A 25,767-nucleotide genomic window follows, 5' to 3' on the forward strand; every position below is an offset into this window, starting at 1 on the left:
GACTATGATCTGCTCAAGCCAAAACACACAATTTGGCATGCCACAAGTGTTGTTAGCTTACAAGCAACATAAAATAACTCAAGCCCAAACAGGAAAATCTGTCAATTTTGTATTGATTCAACATTGCAGAAAAATGATAGATTTTGCTGTCTGGGTGTTTTAGCACCCTCCTGGTTTAGATCTTCAACATGATGACGTACAAACCTCAGCTTGACGAGCTTGCAGGAAGACTTCTTCTATCTGAGACAGTTCAGTGAGATTCTTGATATCATTCATGGTAAATCCCCTATCGCTCGTGAGCGACGCCATTGCAACTACAAGCCTACTTAAGTGTCATCAATCTAAGACATAGATTCCCAGATGAAATACAACGTGGAACACAATCATTTTTGAGCAATTAAGAACAAAGACACGACATATAATGCGATACTTTAAGACGGAGAAATATTTCACAGATATACAGGTGTAGGAAATTAAGACACAACAGTCAAATCACAAGCGGACACAATCCCTGCAGAAACATCTAAAAGGTTTTGGTTTCAACAATCCAAGGTCGAAATCCAGGGTTTATGATCGAAAGATTTCCAAAAAAGAAAAACAACAAAAAAGATTGGTTTACTAGCTGTGTACGGCTGGAAGAGCGATAAGGCAGAAAGAGCAGAGAAAAACAATTAAGCCAAGGTAACTCTAGTAAGTGCAAGGTATCAAGAAGCATTATATTCCAAAAAAGCACGACAGATAATTTATGATTTTGTAAACTTCTTCAGCTTGGTGTATGCAGATTGCAGACGTACGGTGCATAAGGTTGGCAAATTTATTGTCATGGTTCACAGCAGCACATCTAACGTAGCAATAAAAAATGCACGAGTGACCAAAGATCAGTATTTTTTACATTCATTCAACGTCTGCAGACTTCAAATCAATGTAAAAATTAATTTTCCAATCTTAGTTTGCACATCATACAGAAATTATCAATTAATAAGCTATTTTGCCAACAAACGGTACAAAGAAAGTAGTACATTGATGAGTTGACCCATCAGAGGAAACGCATCCAGTAGTGTGCAGCTATGGACAATGGACATTGTATTAACATTACACCACCTTGATACTGATCCGCATTAAACCGCTACATTATTAAGCTGCAAGACACATCATCATCGGCAGAGTTTTGAAGGAAGGAGTAACGGGCAGTGGTGGGCGATAATACATCGTTTTTATTGCTTTTCACATCGTGACTACCTTAAACGCCCACTTTGGCAAATCATTCCTCTTTACATTGATTCAACGGCTGCAAACGTTGAATCAATGCAAAAGAAAGACTGGTTTTTTAGTTGAAACCACATAACGCATGATGATAGAATTCCATCGGCATTGGTATAATTTGAGCCCGGTTGGCGATGAATTTGGATCTTGATGAGCACGGTTCGTAAATGAAGAATAAGCAGCACAGATGGTTCAAATTCTATTCGAAGACACAAAAAATTGTTAGTTATGATTGATAAGTAACATCTTTGCTACGAGCAGTCTGCACCTCTGTCTTTTCCAAACAAAATTTCATACCACGACATGGTTATGCAAGAAAACGTACAATAGGTACATTTTTAAGAGATCTATATTTTTGAGCAAATACGCACAGTTGGAGTATAATGAAAAATTGATTTTCTCGAAACAAGTAAAAGCAACACCATGACTTCAAATGTTCATGAAATATCTTTATGAATCATCAGTCTCAATAAAAACATGTGGTGAAAATTCTCTAAAGCTGAACAGTTCGGTATTCGGTTGGTTCGAAAGAGTTCTGACAAGTTCGCCGGAAAAAAGCTCGGATATTCCCGCGTCCTCATGAAAAGTCACTCGATGTAGCCGCAAGTGATAAAGTCCGCTCAAAAGAAAGATTACATCACACCGAAAAGTGACGGATTCCCTGGGTCGAATCTAAAACAGTTTCAATTTAGTTTCTCACAACAACATACGTGTTTTGCATAAAATTAACATTTGATAATAATGAAATTGTGTAACAAAGTTCATTGCTTTTCAGAATTTACAATAAAATCAACAACGATACAATTACAAAGCAGTACTGCATGTGAAAATGCAAAAGTACCGTATGAAGAGGCAACTATTTCTCAAGATAATCAAACGTCGGTTCGTCGACGTGATCACGTAAAGTTTACGCGACTTTCATACGTAAACGTCCAATATGCACAAGTAAAAAAACTCACGTTGTTGAAGCTCTGATTCTGACAGCCGACGTACAAAACATTGTCTTCCATGTTCCATTCACGAAAACCATTGTTTTGGTCTTGGAATACTTCCAGCTCGAATTCAACATCGGGAATTTCAAAAGCTAGAAAGAGAAAGCTTCTGGGGACAAAGGTCTAGTCCCAAGACAGCAAATTAGTCGTTTTTTAAACTGATTCAATGTCTACAGACGTTGAATCAATGCAAAAAACGACTGATTGGCTGTCTGGGTCTTTTACCACCCCGGGTGAACGACGTTTTTCCGGACTGCGCTGAGGCAACGTGAGAGCATCTACTCTCCGGTCTTGTCATCTAAGACACGCAAACCATTTCGTGGACGTAAATGGGCAAATATTATGAACTACTCGTGTGATGCAGGCATGGGGCAATTGCGCCCACTAACTGAAGTTTGATACATGCAGCTGATAAAAAAACTATTGCGATAACTTGAGCAAACCCTTTTACAGTAAAGAATGTTTACTCAGAGAAAAAAAACTTAAAAATTACGATCGAAGACAGTTTGACAAGTCTAAATTGCATGGTGTTTTTTTTTATAAACAATAGTTGCACATATAAACAAAATGCACAAAACACAATCAATCAATCATTTTTTAAAGACATATATGCTCGATATGAACTAGTACTTTAAGTCAAAAGGCGCATAACGGCGTTCGTTTACAATCTACAGCCTCGTCCTTTTATTACCTGATATATTTGTGATTTCTATGGAAATTGCACACGCTTCACCGAGTGCAGTCATATAATGGCGGGATTCTGCTACAGTGTTGTCATTGACAAAAATATCTGAAACAGTTTATGAGCAGTTAGCACCGGCATGGTTACTTATGTATCAAGCGCAGTAGCCGTAAAGCGCAGTTCATTGCCAAAAATTAAGAAAGCATTAAAAATGTCCTACAAATAGCCTTTTTATGCTTTCAGGACAACGTTTTTTTACAAAATAATATTATTAATAGTTTTAGGATTTATAGAAATGGTGAGAACTGAGAAGATATCGATTTCAATGACAGTTTCTAGGATCATACGCACATGTAACACTACCTACCCCACTTCAATGATGGCCGTATAAGGTTTACTCTGCTATCTTGGTTCAGAGGGTATCTGGACATGTCTAGTTCGCCATTTCGCAGCAGCTTTCCATCTAAGGCGAACAAAGCACACAAGGAAGTTGAGTTAAAATCACACAAATGACGACAATAACATGGAAACTTGTTACCTTGACAACGAAAAGTTGAGAAGCAACATAGTTCAAACCTTTGGCCAGCCTCATTAAAAAAAATCAAAGGCAAAAAAACAATAAGATTTAAACCATGATACCGTAGATGAAAGCACGTTGGATTTCAAGACATTTATTGAACATTAGGGTTCGGCTGGTGCCTCTCAAATTATAAAAACTTGAAAAAACCAAGATTACTTTTTACTATGGGAGAGGTTATGCTTAAGAAGCATAAATATTAAGTTTCAAGTAATTTGGGTAACGTTAGGACCACCTCCCCCTCGTCGAAAATATTACTAAAACCATTCCAATGAAAATGGTGTATTTGCATGTTTTAAATAACAAATAAAGTCACTTTTTCGAATCACAACGTTAAAAACGAAGACTTTGAGGGCTTGTTATGACGTCGCAAATTAGGTGCTTCGTTTCGATCGTTCTCCACCACTTGCAGCACATTATGATACCATTTTTCAATTTGTGCGGTAGACAGGAAGTCAGAGGCCAATTTTACCCCTCTTTCTGCACTATCATTAACAACACGGATGTTTTTAATGATTTCCTTCCCTGCTGAGTACGATGGAATATCATCCCATTGCTTTACAGGAAAACTGAAAAAAATCAGTTGGAATATTCAGCAAGTTGAAAAATTGCCAGGTTGAACTGCCAACAAATGAGACAAGAGTGGAACTTTCTGTGACGGTGGGAGAAATTGGCTTCCCAAATCCAGTTCCATGTCGTTTTGAAAAAACAGTTACTTTTTCAAAAGTGTTTAATTTGTCCACAATTTTCTTATTTTCATCATTGTGCACTTGGTTGCTGAACAGAGAAAGCCCTACTAGTTCCTCAGTAAGATACCAGGTGTGATTTGACAAGAACGAATTGCAGACTTGGATACATCTTGGTCAGAATGTTGGTAACATGCATTCCACAGTGTCAAACTGTCAAGTCATTGTGTGGGGCATCTTCAGAGAACTGAGCAGCATACCACCATGGCAAGTAAGTAAAAATAACGAACTCCATAAACCGATGGATCTTTTCAACTTGACGACTTGTAAATATTGCCCCTTTCCGCAACTCCGTGATAATTTTCTCCTCTAAAATGATCATTTTTAAACAATACAAAATTTTACACACCCAACGTGCTTTATGGAGGGCACCAGGACTTTGGATGGTGAATTGCGTATTTCCACCATCCAGATACAAAAGCACTAGTTCTAATACTTCTTTGTAATCACCTCTTAGTGGAGATTTGCTTTAAAGTATCTTGTTGTATAATTGAATGATCTGAGGAGATCGTTCGTCTCGTGGAGCATAATTAAAGTTAGTTGAATCACCGACTGTAATTGATCGAAAGTTTTCTCTAAATCTAAATACCGAAATTTCAGGACTCTTTGATATTTCAATTTTTTAATCAATCCATATGTGACTTAATACAACTTCCCCAATGTCGTGACGACATGCACTCCAAAGAAATTGCCGATTAAGCTTTTCCTGAATGGAAATGCAGCCAGCCGTTAAATGCCCAGTATTTACAGAAGTTGTGTCGAAAACCATGCACTTAATACAATCTGTGCATTTCCATTGGTCCAGTAGATTACATGTTGCATCCGCAATCAACTTCCCAGCTCGGTCAGTACTGTGCATCGGCAAACTGGGAATACCCAGCAGTTTTTATGCCACCTTGTCCTGGAAGAAAACAACACATATAAGAATACAGGTGTTACAGATAGCTTTATCACTGGAAAAATTAAATGCACAAGCTGCTTACCACTGTTACCAGACACTAGAACTGGAAGTCTATCATCAATATCATATTCGGATACCAAAGAGGTCATTAGCTTTCCAATTCCATCCCAATGTAATTTTCCTGTGGTTGGAGGAACCTATGATTTTTTAATGTTCTCAACTATGCCGTCAATGCATTCAACACGATATCTGTAAAAACAAAATAAGTTAATGCGATCATACTGATGAGAATTGATAATTCAGAATATTCTAAACTATATTGCCTTCTTAGTTGTTTACTTTACAGAATACAGTAGTACAAGTTACAATAATTTCACCTGAATGATTGCGTTGCATCAAGGTTAAATTTGGTATCATCTCCGTCGCAGCCACTAATAAGTGATTTCACAACTGACGATAGTTTTGCAGGGGCAAGTTCATTCCTTACTGCACAAGAAACTAACTTCCGACATTTCAGCACATCATGAGGAATAAAAAGCCATTCACCTGGAACACAGTGTGAATTTTTAAAGAAATTACATCTAATATGATTTAGGCATATTGCTAAATTACATTCATTTTCTATTTACAGCAGTATGTGAGCTTATTCATTAAAATTACTAACCTGTTTTCTTCAAACGGCGATGTTTTCTTTGTGAAGGCCCAGGTGAAAATTCTTCCTCTTCATTGGGTTCATTAAAATGTTCTTGTTGTAAACATGTATCTTTTTTCCAGCGTACTCCTGGCTGCTTCAATGTTCACTCGTTTTTGTGCCGTATTGCGTCTTTCTGCTGCATTTTTCTATATTTGGTTAAGATTTTTGTCAACACCAGCCATGACTGCCAATCTGTCTGTCTGCATTGATATAAGAAATTGTCTGTCCTCATCATTTCGGAGTGTTTCCAAAACATTTTTTGGCCAGAATGGCATCGTTTTTTCCAATGATTCTTTGTAATTGTCAATCCTTTCTTTAGGTTTTCCTGAATCGCGTCTTTTTGCTGGTATTTTCAACAAACTTTGCACAATGCACATCCTGAATACAGTTTCACTATATTGTATACTGTGCCATTTTATTATTGGCTATAATCGGTATTCTTGCACGATTGTGTATGGGGACGATATAGTGATATAGTATATAGAATTATAGATATAGTGTATGACGTATAGCCTAAAAATAGGCTCCAATTTGGGTATTTTAATTGGGATGAGGTGGTCCTAAACATTAACTATTTTGGCTGAAACTTCATACTTTTGTTATTTGAGTGGAACCTCACCACCTAAAAAAAGTAATCAGAAAAATATTGATATGGGGGCACCAGCCGTACCCTTTTGAACATGTGTAGTAACGTAGACAGTATCAAACCAAATCAGAAAAACCAATTTATTTATTTATATTATGTTTTGGAATGACATGTGTAGTGTCTGCATTTTACACTTTGTTTATTTGCATCGAATTGTTTATTCGTTTATTTGCAGCCGTATTGTTTATTTGCATCGAAACAAGAGTGTTTTGTTGAAATGAAACCTAAAATTGCTTCGTTATTTTCCTGTTAAAAATTAGTTTGTGTACCTTTCATTCTCCATTGCAATCCAAGACATCGGCTTAGTGAGCATTGCAGCTGAGATTTTTTACTCTTGTTCGAATTGGGATCCGCAGAAGATGAGTTATCTGCAGCGGAAGTCCCAAGATCGAGCGCTTCAATCTTAAAGCTCAAAGCTTTGATATCATCTGGTGCTAGCCTGGCCAACACGGGAAACGCGCTATCATCGTTCTAAAGAAATATGATATGAAGTTTACTTTTAACTTCTGTTCATTGCAAACGAAACACGAGTTTCGACCAGGCCTTTTGGTCTGAAACACGGTGGCATTTTTTTCCAAAATCTGCAAACTGTTATAAAACCAACTCTGGTTTCAAAGTGGTCGAATTATGAATTTGCTTTCGCATTCTTGGTTATCAAAAATAACGTTGCACAATCTATGAAACAAAGCCATACACGTGACTGAAATCTGTCGCATATGACAAGTTTAATTTCGCATTGCGCCGAGGATCAAGATTCTGCTTCACAACAGGCTACAACCCAGATAGCAAAATCCATCGTTTTAAATGTAAAGACTTTGCTGTCTGATTAGTTATTGGCGCACCTCATTTTCTTCAAGATCAGATAAAACGTTAGAAGATTCCAGTTGGGTGGAATAAACGTCCACAAAAGCATCACAAACGTTGGAAAGTTCTATGTTGACTTGGCACCAGCCTTGTCTGTCAAAAATCAAAACCGTTTCGTAACAACGTGCATATAATTTCTTAATAAAACAATCGAATGAAAAAAAGCAATTTTAAGCAAAACAAGCCAACAGTGACTCGCGGCATCACGGCCGCATGTGTTGCTAGCAAAGTCAAATCCGAAGAATCTGGAATTTCAATTCGCTCTAGCAAATTCGCAATGCACAGGAGAGTTAAATCTTTGAAAACATCTTCAGACAGCAACGTTCATCAGCAAGTTACTTTATAGACCAGACATTTTTCTCCTTGTTCAGACAACGTAGGCTACTTTTTTAATTTGCACATTTTGTTTAATAGCCTACAATCTATACATGAGGCGATTGGAAGATGGGAAACGAAAGCGAGAAAACCCCAAAAATGTTGGAGAGACTGTGTTGCAGAAGACCTTGAAAGAGTGGGAGTGAAAAAAGAGGATGCTGCTGGCAGAGTGATGATGTGAAAGACTGCGATTCACACCGGCAATCCCACTTCAAGTGGGAATAAAACTCAAAGAAAAAAAAATAGTTTTAGTCTAACGAAGTTCTTTAGCGTGTAGTTCTCAAATCAATGGAAGACCAGCTGTTTTTTCGTTTTGTCATCAAATAAATGCTTTTTAGTAGTTATTGCACCTGTCAGAGCATAGCACAGAAATGCTGAGTATATTAACACAAAGCTTCAATGTGGCCAGCACGTCGATGGTAATGCTTCGACAGAGATTCGCTTCCATAGCCGCTGAACCGCAATATTTCAATTTAACTTGGCATGAGCAAGACAATGGATCTGTAAAAATATGTAAAGATATATGTAAATCAGGGCTTTTAAGTACAGTATTTGTTGGGTTCAGCAATGAAAATTGACATATTTGGCTGTTTTGGATTAGATTATAGCAGTTCTGATGCAGAAAAATGAAGAGGCATAAATGAAAAACACTGTAATCGACTCAATGAACCAAGCTCATATTAAAGTATCCAGTCAGCAAACCGGTCATTTTTTACATTGATTCAACATCTGCAGACGTTGAATCAATATAAAAAACGACCAATTTGCTGGTTTTATTGAGGCAAACCACGCTTTGCGCTATTGCCATGACACATATCAGCAGCAAAAGCTTGGCAAAAACAAACTACCATTACAGCAAGCAATTCACTTGTAACGTCTGCAGACTTTGAATCGGTGTAAAAAAGACTGATTTTCTGACTGGGTGATAAGCTGACAGCAGTCGCATACCGGTTATCAATTCGTGATCAGTCCCTGTAGCTTTCAGAGACAGCGGGAGGACCAATTGTTCCCGTGGCTCGATCGGTAGCTCATTAGTACTTCCACAATCCACACTCAACCATTCCACTTTTGCTTTTCTAAGACTGGTTGAGCGGGACTTGAACCCGGAGCCTTCAGATTTCGACATAGGCGTGGTGGTTTGGATGTCAAGATGAGTGACCGGCACCCTACCGATGTTGTGAAATGGAATCTCAAACAAACGACTGAAACAAAACCAAGCTTAGTGGTTAGAAAGAGTGTCCGCCTCTGGATCGATATACATGGGGTGGGCTCAACACTCTGTAAGGTCATACCAAAAATGGTACTGAATCTTGACACTCAGCAAAGAAACTGATTCAGGGCAATAAAGTACGTGGCTTCACCGCTATTCGGATGCGCTGACGCATTGCTTTGTAAAGTACTGGGAGCAACACATGTCTGTGCTGGATTCAGATAAAAATAAAAAAACAGTAGTATACTAATACTATCCAACTTTCCGTTTAGCTTTATGTTGTTCAAAACGTTTATATTTATTTTCTCAGTTGAGTTTAACATTAATTGTTTGTTTGGAAGAGTACAAAAATACATATATAATATATATTTGGCATGTTTTGGGGCTCGCATACTTCTACAAACGCTATCATTTACAAGTCACGTGACAAGCATCACCCACCTTTCGCCAGGAAAAACTGTGACAACCAAATTGTTTGCAACCTTGCTGGGGGTGAGGTGGACGACATCTTTCTGAAAGCAAGATAGGTCAATGGTGACGACGTACTGGCCATACAAACCGCACAAATGCAGCAGCAAAGATAGGATGCTCAACAACGTAGTTCAAGTAAAAATCGTGAAACAGAGTCTGCTTTGAGTTTGAAAAAACACATCTGATAAATAATACACAATAATAAGTAGGTCGCTAATTTGCCTTTGACTAACCTGTAGCAAGGGAGCTTCAGGAGTAATATCAACCTCATATTCATCCGCTGGTATCCAAGGCATGTTGCGAAACAAGCAATGCGATTGGATGCCGAAGACGCTGATGTCATACCCTTTTGTGATGCACAAATTTTAGTCCTAATGTCCTTTACATGAGAAACTCTAGGATTACATTTCGTGAAAGTTCTCAAGAACAGGAAAGAAATTAAGATGTGTGAAGCAGCGACTAATTGGCCCGCAGAAATGCTTAAGAAATAAAAAAAGCAGACGCTGAAAAGAATCAAAATTGGTAAAAATCTGCATCTCACAAAATCGATTCCAGTAGATGGCAAAATGCACGTAAATGCAAGTTAACAAGATTGTAATACACTGCAGAGTATTTCAGGTACCGGCAAAGTACAAGTCTTTCATGGCCATAAAAAATACTTTATAAGCATTCTGGAAAAGACTTATTTTACAACTATATTACAGCATTTTATGCTGCACTGCAGCTTTCGTAATCCATCGTAAAACGGATAACTTTTAGGACAAATTTTTTTTAGGTGAAGCTTTTTCCAATCTCTATGGTTAAGTAGACCGCAGACGTCAAAAAAACATCAAATTTGCAGTCACGGCCTACCTGTGATGACAATATTTCCAACTTTTCGTGGGACAATCGTCAATGTGACGTCATGATCGGTCAGGGGTGAGATGCTTAGTGGTTCCTTGAGGTGGTCAATCGTCACCTTTTTGTTGGCGTCATTGTGTTCACATACTAGTGTTAAGTCTGTAACTCGCATACAATGGACACGCAGTGGGTTGTGGATTCGCACACGCACTGAGGAAGGCGTGTTCACAATCCATTTGAAATCTGCATGAGAGCACATAGCGTTAACATATCGGAAGTTTATGTTACTTAAAAATTTATATTTTAAATGCTGTTCTAAAACCAGTCATGTTAGGGTTATGATGCATTAAAATGACATTTCGAACGCACAAAATAGATTTTTCAGGACTATTAATCATGTGGTGAAAACTGTAAGGAATAAACGTGTTAAAACTGTTGAGTGTTGACAAGAGATTGTGAAGCACATATCTTCAAGAGAAAGTTCATAATGCAAAACAACACGACTAACCGATATGGTTAAGATTCTTCTTTGTGCTTTGGTAGGATGAAGGAGTGAAAAGGAACACACTGGGCTTGCTCTGCGTACAGTTCAAAACAACCGGTTGCAGTTCTTCTGGCAATGATTGTGGAGCGACAGTGCTGAAAGGAGAAAATTCCTTTTTTTACTGTTACCGAACACAGGCTTAATTTATCAACCGAAACGAAAAAATGCTATTAAGTAGAGATGAAGGCCTAAATCTGCGCTTCTGGGTCCAGCTCAATATTCTAACAAAACAGTCATATGACTTGAGTGGGCTTCGAACACTCCACCCCATGAATACCAACTAAACATTGTTACAATTAAAACATTTATAAATCTTCTCAGAAACTCAAATGAAACAGAACAACGCAGAACATCACATGAATTAGAAACTCGAAAATGCTTATGGGTGTGACAAGGTTTCCAAAATGCAATAAGAATTTTAAAGTATTTTTCCATTGCATCGGAGCTAAACTTCTAACACAGAAATTAAAAGCAAAACGAAAAACTTGATCGCAAACTTACAGAACAGTGGGGAGGTTGTAAAGATGAAGAGCAGGTAACTTTAATTCACCAGGAAGTTTCTTGGTGTCAAGTCTTTTACTAGAAGTCCCTTCAAGAGTGGCACAGGCCTCCTTCTCCTCTGCAGTGGTCAGATGTTGGTGGAGCCGCATCAGCAAATATGCCAAGTATCTACGTGAAAGATTTTGACTGAGTGAAGCCACAGTACGTGTGTAAGCGCTATTAGCGCTATCCAGGAAAGCTGCAAAATAACTTTGGCCTGTTTGGGGTAATACGTGTTTCTAACGCTAACTCATCTCTCTAGTCGTCGACCATAAAATTTTTAAGCAAAGACTTCGACTGAACAAACATTAGATTTCAATTAAGCAAAAGTGATACTGCAGCCTTCCTTCAACAGCGAGAAGAGCCGATACATGATAGCTGTTGAACAGAAGTACGAGTTTCGAGCGAGAAGAACCTTGTCATTCAACTATGTAGCCGATGAGTTAAACGTAACCGGGCAACTTAATAATTCGAATTTAACAAATCACAACAAGTTGATGAAATACCTGTTTGCAATCTTCTGGCCGCCATTTCTTTTTGAGGAAAACACGAGTTCGTAGAGAACACGGAGACGAACTTGGGGCCATCCAAACTCGTGTTGCTTGTTGGATAGCGACAGTGGCAACCCGCAGTCAGTCAGAAGGTCCAATCCGTAACCCTCAAATGTTCCTTTCAGCAAAGTGTAGCACTGTTAAATGATAACAGCTTGCATTACTATTTACTTCATGCATTGTTTCATTATAATCATTAAGAAATTGTAAACGTTATTATTACATCAGTGATTCTCAACGTAGTCCAAGTGAATCATCGGATTCGGAAGTTCATCAAAAATTTTCTGGTAGCCCACAAAGTTTTATTAACTCTTAACAAAACTTTTGAAAATATATCGGATAAAAATGAAATTACAAAGTATGAAAATTATTCGCATAATGAAACAGTTGCTGCAAGAAAAGAATCGGCCACACCCACTAGTGGGGACAAAACCGAATTTGGATGATGATTGGAAAAAAAGGTTTATGTGAAGAAAAAGGTTAGGAACCACTGGCGCACACAACACAAAAGTGATGTCACAACATGCCTAACCTTCTTCCAGTCTGGCTGGTCAAGATAAGGGGCGACACACTGCATGGCTGCGACCCTTCTGTAGAAGGCCGACTTCCGATGAAACTTTATCTCCGCGTACAAATCCGCTAATACACTGTACCTGGAAGACAAAAAGAAATGGTGCTGGTTTTGGATGGAGCGCCTCAATTTCCAAGAGCTACGCTTCCTTCATACTAATATAGCTTTTCAAAATTTTAATCGATCCAATTGACATTTAGCGTTTTCTGCACAAGTAGACGTAGTACACAAAGTGTACACAAAGTGTCTACAATGTAGGTATCACAGCACTACTGTATGCTTCCGAAACCTGGACCGCCTTCCGAAGCCATGTTACAACTCTTTAAAGATTTCAACAACGATGCCTGCGCAAAATTCTGAATATCAGCTGGTAAGAAAAAGAGCGAATTTGACCGTGCTAGAAGAGGCTGAAACAGCAAGCATTGAGTCCCGCATTATTCAAAACCAACTCAGATGGTCGGTACACGACAACTGGGCGAGACAAAGTGGGCGATACCCACTTGGGCGAGACCAGGTGGGCGACGAGACAAGTGGGCGACGGACCAGGTGGGCGACGAGTCAAGTGGGCGACGAGCCAAGTGGGCGACGGCCAAAGTGGGCGACGGAAGCAAAAGTTTAGCCGTTCGGAAAAAATATGACTTTTAATTTTTACTTTAAAATACAATGATTGATTTGTGGAAGGGAGACAATGAGAGTTCTCACGCTGAGTTTCACGAAGCATTGGAAGCAACATTTTCATTATTTTTTGTAGTCTAGTAATAGCGCTTGCTGTTTGATGTTAATTTGCATTGTGACATCATCTTGACACATTATTTTGCAATTTGCGGCGTCACGGTTTATCGTGAAGCTTCAGAGAAACCCCTCAGAAAAGAAACAAACGAAAGGTTAAAGAGTGGTAGTAAGAGTAGCCTAATTGTAATCAAAGAGTTAGAAAGGAAAACGCCGCAGAGAGTTGTTGCAGCAAAATTTGATATGGCACAGGCGCAAATTTCACGGATATGGAAGGCACGGGAAAAGCTCTTGAACAGCTATCGTAACAACAACATCGACAAAACTCACCTTAAGCAAGTAGAAGTTGTGTTTTATTTCCAGCAAACACAACTTCTTCTGTCCATCTTTCAGACCAAGGTATCATCAAGAATTTCAAACATCATTATCGATGGAGTATGTTGCAAAAACTTCCGGTCACCATCGATGCTAATAAAACGCTGCAGCCTGCAGCCACCAACATGTAACATGTAGCACGCGCAATCTGTTTTTTTTTTCGCTGAGACTTTTCGGTCATTTGTCCGAAATGACTTGTAAAAATTCGGTCATTTTTTATTTATTTCGATCATTTTTTCTGATGAATATTTCCTTTCAAGTAGCTGATACAAAGCAAAATTTGCACTTTCTGACTCGCTACAACATTAAGTTTCGCTGAGAAACGTTGTCGTGTTTAACCTGAGAAAAGTTGGAACAGACAAACGTTTCTTCAACGTTCATCAGCGAAACTCAACCTTGCAACATTTGGCCGAATTGACTATATACATATTTGTTTGCACATTTTGACCGAATTGGCTAGGCTATATTTTTTTCGGACATTTTTCTAAAAAATCGGTCAATGACCGAAAAAAAAAAAACAGCGCACAATTAGAGTTCTTGACGCTATAAATCGTATGTGCGCGGAAAATCCAATGTCTCATAGAGACTTGCCATTAACTTACATTTACAATTTTGTATGTGAAAGTACCAATAAAACTTTAATCCGAATGCTCTAGTCTAGACGCTGCGTAGCCGCATCAGCAGTTTACAGAACACATTGTGACTGACAGTTATTACTAGGGCCATTTTGTCTATGACCTAAAAATTGGAAAATATAACTTTAGTTTTAGATATTCTGTCAAAAAATTTATTTTAATGGATTATTTTTAGAGCATCAAATTTATGCTAATCTCCGTAGTTAATGATTCGTATGTAAGTTTTTACATGTATTTTAAACAATAACACACTCGAACAACTAACAAAAACTTCTGTTTCGCTTGAAAATCACTACAAACATTCAAATGTCTAATGCATGTACCTACCAAACCAGCTACTTAGTAGTTAAGATCTCACCACTGGCTGACCTAGTGACCTACCGCAAGTGTTTATAATGTTCAGAGACTGGATTGTGTGTTGCAAAATAATGTGCAAATAACGTCGGCAGCAATGGCCGAGTGGTTAGCGCGTTGGGCTCGCAGTCGAGAGCCTGCATGTTCGACTCCAGCCACCCGCACTTGCTGTTGTTTCTCTGGGCAAGAAACTTTACGATAATTGCCTCTACCCAGTGATCGATTTCGAGTAATGGGTAGTACCAAATTTAAGTCATAAATAGAGTAGACAACCGGAAACAGACATTGCCGTCGGCTGCAGCGTGGGTCAGGTGTACGTCGGAAGCCGTACACCGATGCATAGCGCTCAAGTCCGCTTTCTCGCAATGCAGGATAAAGATAAACAAACAAACAAAACAAAACAAATGTGTCAAGATGATGTCACAATGCAAATTAACATCAAACAGCAAGCGCTATCACTAGACTATGCTAGACTACAAAAAATAATGAAAATGTTGCTTCCAATGCTTCGTGAAACTCAGCGTGAGAACTCTCATTGCCTCCCTTCCACAAATCAACCATTGTATTTTAAAGTAAAAATTAAAAGTCATATTTTATACTGACAAGCTTTGATAACGGTTAGGGAACGTTCATAACTGACTTCAACCACTCTTTGGCCATTCGTTTGTCTCTTTTCTGAGGGGTTTATCTTAAGCTTCACGATAAACCCTGACGCCGCAAATTGCAAAATAATGTGACAAGATGATGTCACAATGCAAAGCGCTATTACACAAAAATAATGAAAATGTTGCTTCTAATGCTTCGTGAAACTCAGCGTGAGAACTCTCATTGCCTCCCTTCTACAAATCAACCATTGTATTTTAAAGTAAAAATTAAAAGTCATATTTTTTCCGAACGGCTAAACTTTCGATTCCGTCGCCCACTTTGGCCGTCGCCCACTTGGCTCGTCGCCCACTTGGTCCGTCGCCCACTTGGTCCGTCGCCCACTTGGTCCGTCGCCCACTTGGCCGTCGCCCACTTGACTCGTCGCCCACCTGGTCCGTCGCCCACTTGTCTCGTCGCCCACCTGGTCTCGCCCAAGTGGGTATCGCCCACTTTGTCTCGCCCAGTTGTCGTGTACCGTCAGACGGTGCGGGCATGTAGTGCAAATGCCAGATCAGCGTCTTCCTAAGCAAATGTTTTACTCGGAATTGGCTAAAGGTAAGCGTTTGGTAGGTGAACAAAAGAAGCGGCATAAGGACTCACTGTCAAAGAGTAATCTTAAAAAGTGCAATATTAATTACACAAACTGGGAGGAAACCGCAGAGAATAGGCCGCTTTGGAGAACTGCCACCCATGAAGGTGGTGCTACGTTAGAAGAAGAGCAGATCTCAAAAGCTAAAAGAAAAAAGAAAAGAACAGCAAAAACACCCACAACCAGCTCTTCCAAGGAATCTTAAATGTCCCAAGTGTAAACGAACTTTTAAAGCCAGGATTGGACTCATTATCTATTTAAGAACTCATCGTTAGCGCTTTTTATTACGAAAACCATCATCCTCGAAGACGAGGGATAGCCATCTCTCTCTATACACAAGTGCATGTTTACAATAAAACTTTTGAGGTTTGTATTACGATTAAGTTATTGAAGGGCAATTTCTTCCAATCTCCAGTGGCCACGTTCTTGGTCCTGACTTAAGGTTACCGGTGCAGCAATGTTAATCAAAATCGCAAAAACATTAAAAAAGCACAAAAAAACAACCTCGGTTCTGTCATGGGGCGACAATAATTAAACCACAAAATTACGGTAATATCACCCAAGCTAACAAAATCAGGATTTTTAGATTATTATATTCTTCAGATGTTGATTCAATTTAAAAAGAGCAGATTTTACTAGCTGAGACAACGTCAGACTCACTTGGTTATTCTCTCTTCATCGGACACTTTTAGGGCAATGTAAACAGCATTCTGAAGGAACTCAGCGGCTTGCATGGACTTGTTCATCAAAGCCATGATCTTGGTAGCTTTGATGCATGCCTCTATCTCTATAGTTCCCATATGTTCAGACTGTGGTAACATAACATACATTGGTTACCTTTAAACGACAACTACAAACAGAATTACGCGATTTCTTAATCCCTGATCGTTGGCAGTCATAAGATGAAGGGATCTTGTAATAACAACAGAATTGATTTAGCAGTGAAATAACATGCACTAACAATGTAGGGAATCAAAAGACAACATTTCATTCAAATTTCGATTAAATCAACCCGTGGTGTCACTTTTAACTCGTTTGAATGGAGCAGTTTGATGTTTGTATCAAATGGAAAGTATATCTCCATCGCCATCATAAATGCACTTGGACTTAAAGCCTCTACAAGTATGCAAATCTGTCAGGATTAATCTTCCGAAAAGGCGCACTTATTTCGAGAAAAATGATTCTATCAACCTCTGCAACACAACATCACCAGAACAACAATAAAAAGATGACTCACTCGGCTGTAGTTGATGACAGCTTCTTTGTACCGATCAACGAAGTCGTCGGTGGCTTGAATGCAGAACTTTACCAAATCTGCATTGCTGGGTGCGCCAGCTAATTTTGAGCTGACAAGATTTCTGGGATCCAACATCTGGGGATTGAAAAGATACTGCATTTAAAAAAGATGTTAAAAAATACTCGTGACTCATTGTTATTTGTCACGTTTCATTGCACAAAACACTGTAATCTTGAAACTGTTCAGCAATGGTTCGATAAACCATGTGCGTTGAGAGAAATACCAGTACAATTGTGCAAAGAAAAAAACAGAAACTCGCATTTCTGTCAAAGTTGATCGTTGTCATAAGACTGGCATACCTATAGATTACTGCAAACAAAAAAAATTGTTGCCTGTAAGTTTTGTCATTACCCGCAGACATCAACTAAAGCATTAACAAACTCAGTAAGCAAACAAACTAAACATTTCTTTCAAATCCTAAGTTTGTGACTTTGAAATAGGTTTTCTTTTGAAGAGCAGACCTAGCTAGATCAAGCCACATTATACATAGTTTTGCCAAAAAGTGCTTCACTCCTGCGTGTTAGAAAGTCGATAACGAAACAAAAATAAACAGAATATAAACAAAAATGTACCAACTTTAACAGATTTCATCTTCTGTTAAAAAGTGCACGAGTTATTTTAGGACTTTATTTCTAGAAATACCTGTTTATTTTCTGGCTTAGTTACAGGTAATTTTGGAAAAGAAGTATTGCTCCCGTATAGTATAATGGCACTGGTGACACATAATCCCTCTAAAACACCTGAAATGCACAACAATTACTTGAATCATGCGATAATGATATAAAAAGCTTCTAATACTCCATATCTAAAAAGCTTGCAAATAGTCATGATACGCCTAAACTATGGCTTTAATTCATACAGAAAGTACTCAATTGTCTGAAAGGCAAAATTGCACAGAAAAATTTAAGATGGTTAAAATTACTGTTCATCTGCATTCTCAGCTATCTCACAACAAATTGTTTGGAAATCTCAAGAGTCAAAACCGCATTAAAGTCCTCAACTAAACGAGTTAGAATGTGTTTGCTCTGAACACTGCAAAAGTTCAAATATGAAAAATGAAAATGACTGAAAAAAACACTTTCATGTTTCATACCTCCAATCCAAACTTGGTCATTAGCGGATACAAGCAGATCTAATGCAGTGTGGTAGTTTTGAAGTGCTTCCATTTTCATACCAGACAATAGACTGACATCTGCTAAATGCTTTTTCCATCGGCCAAGAGATTTTTTGCGAAAACTTCTTTCACCGTCAGATGAGCCGGCTTGGCTTTTTTCAAAAGGAGTTGTAAGAAGTGGTGGTCTATAACAAAAATATGCTTAATAAAAACGTAAACAAGATAATAAAAACGTAAACAAGGCTTTATTCAATTTTTTGTAAGACGTAGTGCACCTTTATTTAACTATCTTCCTTCTTAAGCTTGATTTCTTTGAATGCTGTGTCATTTTAGTCGTCGTTGTCATGTGAGCCTCTGGGGCCGAGGGTCTATCCTTTTACCACCCCAGATTCACGATGTTCCCGAACTACACTGGAAGGCTACTAGAGAGCAGCCAGTCTTTGGTTTCATCATCCATGACACGCAGACCTTCCACTCCGTTAGGTGGCTTGAAGATGGAGCAGTCATTGATGATGTGGTCTGCGGTCTGTTCTTCGGCACCACATTCACAGGAGGAGGAAGCGGCCATTCCCCATTGGTGCATGGTTGAGCGGAAAAGCCCGAAAATACCCATACGGAGACGATTGAGGCGCACTCATGCCTGTCTTGGTAGTGTTAGACCGATGGGGCGTGTGTCGGCGTCGGGGATGAACGAATAGAGTCTGGTGGCAGTTGACGTCCATTCAGAACTCCATTTATGGTCCGCCCAAGCAGCCGCAGAGATGCCATGTACATCAGCTTTGTTGATAAGAAGTTGAGCGGCTGGCATGAATGGGTGTCTTGTTTTTAGTCTACGGGGGTGCTTGTTTGGGAGAGCAGAGATCTTATGGTAGAGAAGGTGGTTAGGCTCCAGTGCCCGTCGACCGAGGGACAGAGTGGCTTCTTCGCTACGTACCTCAGCGGGTTGGATGTGAAGAGCTAGAGCCTGCCAGCCCCCCAGCTAGAGTCTGCCAGGCGCTTGAGTAGCGCAGCGCTGGATGTGAGTTTCTTGCGCAGTGACACCAAATGGTGGTGGTATGTGAGCGATGTGTCCAGTGTTACCCCAAGATATCTTTGGTCATTTTAGTGTTTTGTTGTCACTGTTTTGCACCACAAAATAGTCAATCAATCATCAAGATCTTAATCAGTCATTCAAAACTACAAATATTTTAGCTTGATATATAATTAAAATGACGAGTTTCACCACAAAGTTTAGAAACATATGAACATGCAGGATTGCAGGCCCATACCGATCAGTCTTGTCAGCAGCTATTTGCAATCTTTTCGACTCCAACACATAAAACACAGACGTGAGAAACTCCTTTATGTCATTGTCTGATAATTTCCAACTCTGGACGTCAATAAATTGAAAAACTTCAGTTTTACTGTGTTGGTGGCTCAGAGCTGCAAAAAGCATGAAAAAGGTCATTGTGTGTGTAAAATTGGATCATGGTTGGCCAAGTTCATATTTGACTGCCACTTTGGGCACACCAAAACCTTTCCAGTTACTTTTACGATAAATCGATAATGTTAAGAATACTTATCCGTCACATGATATCAAGTAGTAGCCTATTTAAGTGGAAAAGATTGAGTTAAAACATATTTGACAATTTTGTAACTAGCAACTAACTTTGATGTCTTCCTCATAATAAATACCTAAACTTTTAAAACACAAAATAAATGTTACTGAACATTAACATTCTACCAACTTCAAAGATATATTGCTATTACAGTAACAGTACATATGAATACAGTTTAAGATCACTTCAGCAAACATATATATTTATTAAAATTTATTTAATGAATAAAATGAAGATATGTTTAAATGAAAATGCAGTTGATGTCAGTTGCCAAAAATCTTCAATGCACTAATAATAATACCAATTAAAAAGATGAAAATATAAAAGAATTATGAGATGAACTTCATACCATTTTCTATTCCAAACACAAAACATCTAGCATCAAATATAAAGTCTGAAAAAGCTTCTTTCCTTTTTTGAAACTTTTCATGTAGAAGTGCAACATCCATTGCAGTCGAGCACCCAGCCAAAACAATCAATCCCATAACTCGTCGATGAGGTTGAAAAAATCCCCATTTGCTGTTTTCTGGAGATGAGTTAAGCTGCATTGCAATATACATGATTAACTTAACACTTAACTAGTTGGAAAAATATGTGCCCTCAACACAAAATAAAAATGTATTTACTAAAGCTCAATTCTGGCCATTTTAAATGCTGGTAGTGGTACAGGTCATTTGTATGAAGTAGGGTAGAACAACTTATTTTGAGTATTTTACTTTTGAAACATCAGTAGTTGTCAAGTGCTTTTTCAAGAGAAGCAAATTTCTTTGCTAAAAAAGTTATGTTTAAGATGAAGAATATTGTCTTAAAATCAAACACTTTAAAACACCTTTTATTTTGAACAAATCATAAGCAAAAGCAGTTTGATAGAATTTGCCGATGCCATTAATTTCTTTTAGGTTGGATGAGAAAAGTGAGAACATGTTTTTAGCCCTTTTATATTCCCAAAGGTTATGGTTCGGGAGGATAACACTTGAGGAAGGTAACTGTAAAAATTAATCAGGGATACAAATTACTAAAAGAAAGAATTTTATCAATTGCATTTTTTTTAAATTTTTGGTTTTATTATTTTTAACTTTTATTTTAACTAAGTTTGTGTGTTGATGAGCGCTTGATGTAGTGCTCAAGTGACTTATTATTATTAGACGTGAACAGAACACGAGTTGTGAAGAGGAAGGCTTCACTCTCGACATAAAGACCACACACTCAAGATGAGGGTTAATTCATGGCCTGCATAATCAAAATTGGTTGATGATGGTGACATGAAAACAATACGGTAGCATCTGCCATAAGCAATATGAAGTAAGCAAGATGAATTCTACAAAACCAGTGACGATTCAAACACTTCAATAAATTTCTTCATGAGAAGCATGGCGTATTGAACTAATATACAAATGGAGACACTTAGGTCAAGACATACCGTAGCCTATGCAAAATTATGCATGTCAACAATTCATACACATAAGGCTCGTCGTGGTGTATATTCAATTTAACAAGTTTGCACAAACCGGCTGAAACCCACCATTGCATCAAACCGCATCAAACCAATGCATTAATGTGAAAACTACCGTAACACATGAGATATGAATGAGTTGGACACTTGCAAAAGACAACAACAAAAACTAACCTCAAATCTAAAACAAATGGTGCGTCCAGCATCAGCAATTGTAAGCTTTGAATGACGTTTGATTTTGACCAAAGCAGCTTCTAAATCAGATTCTTGAAGATTACCTTCCGCTTGAACACATATCAGTATTTCAGCATGATTGTACATGCTTGCTTCATAATTTGCAACACTCATATTTACAATGTTATGTATGTTTCCTTTTATCTTACAAAATGTGTTACATGCCCAAATTACACCCCAGTCTGTCACAACACAGAATTAAGCACAGATTTTTAATTTAATTCTACATTTTTTTAGGAAAACATTAAAATAACATAGAAATTAGCAGAATGCTGGTAGTACACCGAAATCTTAAATCCAAATCCAGCCCAATTGCTTCAGAAAAAGTATGGTAGCTCAATGGTCACAAGTGATGAAGTCACCCCAAAAGTATCCCAACCTGAGACAAATTCGCGCAAAATATGGCCAAAATCGAAAAAAAATTGGGTGAAAATGGAACGAAACCAAACGAAAAAAACAGCGACTGCTAAAATTTTCCGGAACTGCAAAACAAGAACTGGCAACCCTGGTAGGAGTTCAGAGTCAGACTTTCAGAAACAGAAAACTTAAATTCGTATAACCTACCAAAGTTGCCAGATATTTTTTATATTTCTTGCTGCCACCAAAAAGTAGCCAAATCATTCACAAGTCAAGTCACTGTGTTAGCGTAAATCAATTTGTAACAAGCGCAAAAGTAGCCAAAAACTTTGACATTTCCACAAATTGAAGTAAAAAAACAATTTTATTTTTTTAACTAAAAATCGCATTTATTTTGTGAAATTTATCTTTAAAATAAAAGAAACAAAACGAATCAAAAGCTGAAAACTCGTTGTTGTGTTTTTAGCTCATTCAATCAGAGTCATACTGGAATTCTGTTTTATTATAAAATTGCACAACCAAGATATAGTGGGAAACCTGCAAAGTAAGCCCGAAACGAGAAGTGCCAATTAACAAAAGCAGGCGGATGAATATCAAGCAAGAGAAGACCTGAGAGAAACGAAAACAAAGTACATCGTTTCAATGCAAATAAACTAAAATACATAACACTCGTGACTGCTAAATTTTCGGGTCCACGTCTTTTAGGCGCTGACAGTTAGGCGCTGGTCTAATAGGCGCGCACACTGTGGCGTCTGGATATTTAGGTGCGGAGCACTGTGGCGCCCGGTCATTTAGGTGCTATTCCTAGTAAAGTCTGTGGATTGTATCAGCTTGGCAGGTAGGGGCGTAGGGCAATGCTTTTCACACAAAATATTATATTGAACAGGAAAATATATTGTTTTGTTAATGCGTGTGCGTTGTTGGTCATGGCTTCAGTGAGTGAAGTTGCTTAAACTGGCAATGCTTTTTCACACAAAATGTTATATTACACAGAAAAATATATGGGTGAAGCTGCTTAAACCGGAAATGCTTTTCACACAAAATGTTATATCGAACAGAAAAATATGTTATGGCTTCTGTGAGTGAAGCTGCTTAAACCGGCAATGATTTTCACATAAAATGTTATATTGAACAGAAAAACATGTTGTTTTTTTTAATGCGCGTGTTCAGCATTTATTTGTTGTTAGTCCAGGTTGGCGCCGGCGAAAGCTTTATCAATAAATTATTCAAGTTTCCGAAAATGTATGAGATTGAGTTCACTTTTAGTTAAGTCAAATAATAACTAAACATCAGTAAAAAATGTACCGTAGGCTGTACTCAAGCGGGCGGTAGGCTTGAGTGAAGAGTAACTTAGTTTTCCGTCAAAACCCGGACTAGGTTTAATAACGAGCGAAGTCTCACCATTATGCTTGCAACTTGTAGCCAAGGTGTAGCCTATATGCCCTGTAGAAATGTATTCATGTGAACAGTAGTAGAGCGTCTTACGCGTTCTCGTCACATGGCCAATCCATCCCGAACAGAAGTAATTTATATTTAATCTAAATTACCAGACATTTTTCACACAAATCTGTTGTATTTACGCGGTAAAAACATGTCATGTGATCGACGTAGACGCACAATCTTGACATCAAATGAAAGCATACATCTTCAGCTATCCGAAGATGCAAAGCTTTGCAATAAAATTTAAAACATTCTATGTACAACTAGCAACTTTCCAAAAGGTCTTTTTTCTAATTTCTAAAAGAATTAAAAATTTGCAGAAAAGTGTACTTCATTATAATTTTTACTACCCAAGCATGATACAATAATATGAAAATATATGTAGTTTAATCGAATGCCAAAACAATTCTGCACATGAGAAAGATTTACTTCGTTTCTGCGCGCAATGCTTTAGGAGGTACAGCAGAATGATTATGGAGAAATATGGAAAATTTTAAGCAAAAAGTTTACGTAATTTAGCCTACAGTCTTTTTGATCGAGAAATTCCTAAGTAAGGGGTTGCCTAATGCCTAGCCAGTTTTGACTGCCAATTCCAATGAGTGAAAGAAAAAAAATCCACTGTGTCCCCATCTTTAAGAAGTCCTCATCTGATAACTGCACCGCCAAAATATTTTTTTTTAATTAGCCAAAAAGGACAGGCAAAGACTATGGATCTGCCATCATTTACATTATTTTTTTGCTTGAAATAGGCTACCTTTTAACCTTGGACGTAGGGATACTTCCTTGGTCATCATGGCAAAAATCCCAAGACGTGTGTATACGTCCGTGGTCGCGAAAGAGTTAACTAAAAATGAACTCAATAATGTTCGGAAGCTTCAATAATTTATTGATAAAGCTTTCACCAAAGCAAACCTGGACTAACAACAAATAAAACAATAATAAATCAATAAAACAACAATATATTTTTCTGTTCAATGTAACATTTTGTGTGAAAAGCATTGCCGGTTTTAGCAGCTTCACTCACTGAAGCCATGATATAATTTTCTGGCAAGCTGCCAAGCTGATACAATCTACAGACTTTACTAGGAATAGCACCTAAATGACCGGGCGCCACAGTGCTCCGCACCTAAATATCCAGACGCCACAGTGTGCGCGCCTATTAGACCAGCGCCTAACTGTCAGCGCCTAAAAGACTTGCTCCCAAATTTTCAGGGGACTATAAAACAAAATGTCCAATTCTGCAGGATCACCGCGGAACTGGCAATCCTTTTGTACGTCCGCTTGAAACAAAAAAATCTAACCTACAAAGGGATCCAACGAACACACCATGTTTATAACTAACAAAAGAGAACAGACCGAACGATTCTAGAACAAGAAGAAAAAAATTACGACAGAAAAATATCCCTTTTTTGACACCCGTCGCAATAAACTAAATTGGTTAGAGTTGGACAGGAAAAGTATTTCTTAATTTCCCGAACAAGAGCTTGCAACTTTGATTAACAAAAAAAATACATTTAATGATTTAACTGTTTTAACATGACATTCAACTTGTTTAATTTTGTAGGCGATCATACTTCTACAGGAACTCGTTAAAAGATTTATATATGCTAAACCATCACAGCACGCTTGGAACAGCGATACCTTTCCGAGTAAACGTTTTCAAGACTTGTTTTTGAAATACAAGACAACACACCAATGCCATTCAGCGCTGTTATGGAACGCATGTTTTCACTTGGATGTTTTTCGCATGTTTTCACTTGGATGTTTTTCGCATGTTTTCCCTTGCAAAGTTGTCCACATATCAAAGTCTTAAAAAACATAAAAACAACAAAATTAAAAAGCAAACCTTTTTTCTTGGCAATTTCAAATGTATTTGTTTTGAAGTCCTTATTTTTTGAAGAAGGAACTTGTTTTTAGATGTTTTTAGATTTGGGGCCTTGGGACCTTATTGGCACCAGAATCAAATTGTTTTTTAAGACTTTTTAACGACTTGATTTTGACGGGCTTTTGCCTGAGGATGGGCTTTTGCGTTTTGCCTGAGGATGGGTTTCTTTTATGTCCGGTTTTCTTTCTCCATCCTATTATTATTATTATTATGACTGATCATCCACATCAATATTGGAACTGGCAAATTCAATCCACAACACTTTTCATTAGACTGTCATTCAATACTACATGTGTGCTTCTCTGTTTTTGTTTTATTTTTTGCTATTTGTTTTTTTGGGTTTTGTGGCCGTGCTAACTACTGATATATAGCCTACTACATAATTTTTCATTCAGGCACGTTTTAAACCTTTCAAGGTTTTGCCATCTTTTCCCGTTCGTTAACGTGCTGGTAGGTTTATATCGATTTTTGTAGTTAGTATCTTTTTCGTCCCGGACGCGTTAATGACAAAAAATAAAATGATTGATTGATTGAATAGTTTTGACATTCATTTCAGGTACTGAGCTGCCGTTTTGCGTTTGGCAACTCTGGTAAA

At 38.0% G+C, this 25,767-nt stretch overlaps 2 protein-coding genes across 2 annotated transcripts in view; both read right to left on the reverse strand.

Annotated features, from left to right (window-relative positions):
• Positions 1 to 342, reverse strand: part of LOC145786469 (conserved oligomeric Golgi complex subunit 4-like) — a 12,608-nt gene extending 12,266 nt beyond the window's left edge. Inside the window, exon 1 of the mRNA XM_082598132.1 lies at positions 205 to 342. Within this exon, the coding sequence (XP_082454258.1) occupies positions 205 to 309 (105 nt within the window). The 5' untranslated portion in view covers positions 310 to 342. The remainder of the gene's footprint in view (positions 1 to 204) is intronic.
• On the reverse strand, positions 341 to 21,623 carry LOC145786468 (trafficking protein particle complex subunit 9-like). The gene is made up of 22 exons (XM_082598131.1): positions 21,431 to 21,623; positions 20,153 to 20,345; positions 19,474 to 19,627; positions 18,185 to 18,390; positions 17,734 to 17,831; positions 17,032 to 17,166; positions 16,455 to 16,603; positions 12,429 to 12,549; positions 11,852 to 12,033; positions 11,307 to 11,474; positions 10,770 to 10,900; positions 10,274 to 10,504; positions 9,655 to 9,767; positions 9,392 to 9,462; positions 8,689 to 8,942; positions 8,091 to 8,241; positions 7,344 to 7,458; positions 6,771 to 6,972; positions 3,305 to 3,400; positions 2,947 to 3,045; positions 2,223 to 2,347; positions 341 to 1,935 (listed from the first exon to the last, which is right to left on the reverse strand). Exons 1-22 carry the CDS (start codon positions 21,602 to 21,604, stop codon positions 1,714 to 1,716), a joined length of 3,390 nt encoding a protein of 1,129 aa, XP_082454257.1. The 5' UTR covers positions 21,605 to 21,623; the 3' UTR covers positions 341 to 1,713.
• Positions 21,624 to 25,767: the final 4,144 nt, after the last annotated feature.

Source organism: Aplidium turbinatum, chromosome 17 (assembly GCF_918807975.1).
Source record: "Aplidium turbinatum chromosome 17, kaAplTurb1.1, whole genome shotgun sequence".
NCBI classification, from domain to species: Eukaryota; Metazoa; Chordata; class Ascidiacea; order Aplousobranchia; family Polyclinidae; genus Aplidium; species Aplidium turbinatum.

What these genes read in the sequence shown, in the direction of transcription:
- LOC145786468 (XM_082598131.1), bottom strand. Translation starts at nt 21,604, where the DNA reads ATGAGTGTTGCAAATTATGAAGCAAGCATGTACAATCATGCTGAAATA. An exon ending in CTGTCATCAACTACAGCCGA is followed by an intron (nt 16,604 to 17,031) that starts GTGAGTCATCTT and finishes ATGTTACCACAG; the next exon opens with TCTGAACATATGGGAACTAT. An exon ending in TCTGTGCTATGCTCTGACAG is followed by an intron (nt 7,459 to 8,090) that starts GTGCAATAACTA and finishes GATTTTTGACAG; the next exon opens with ACAAGGCTGGTGCCAAGTCA.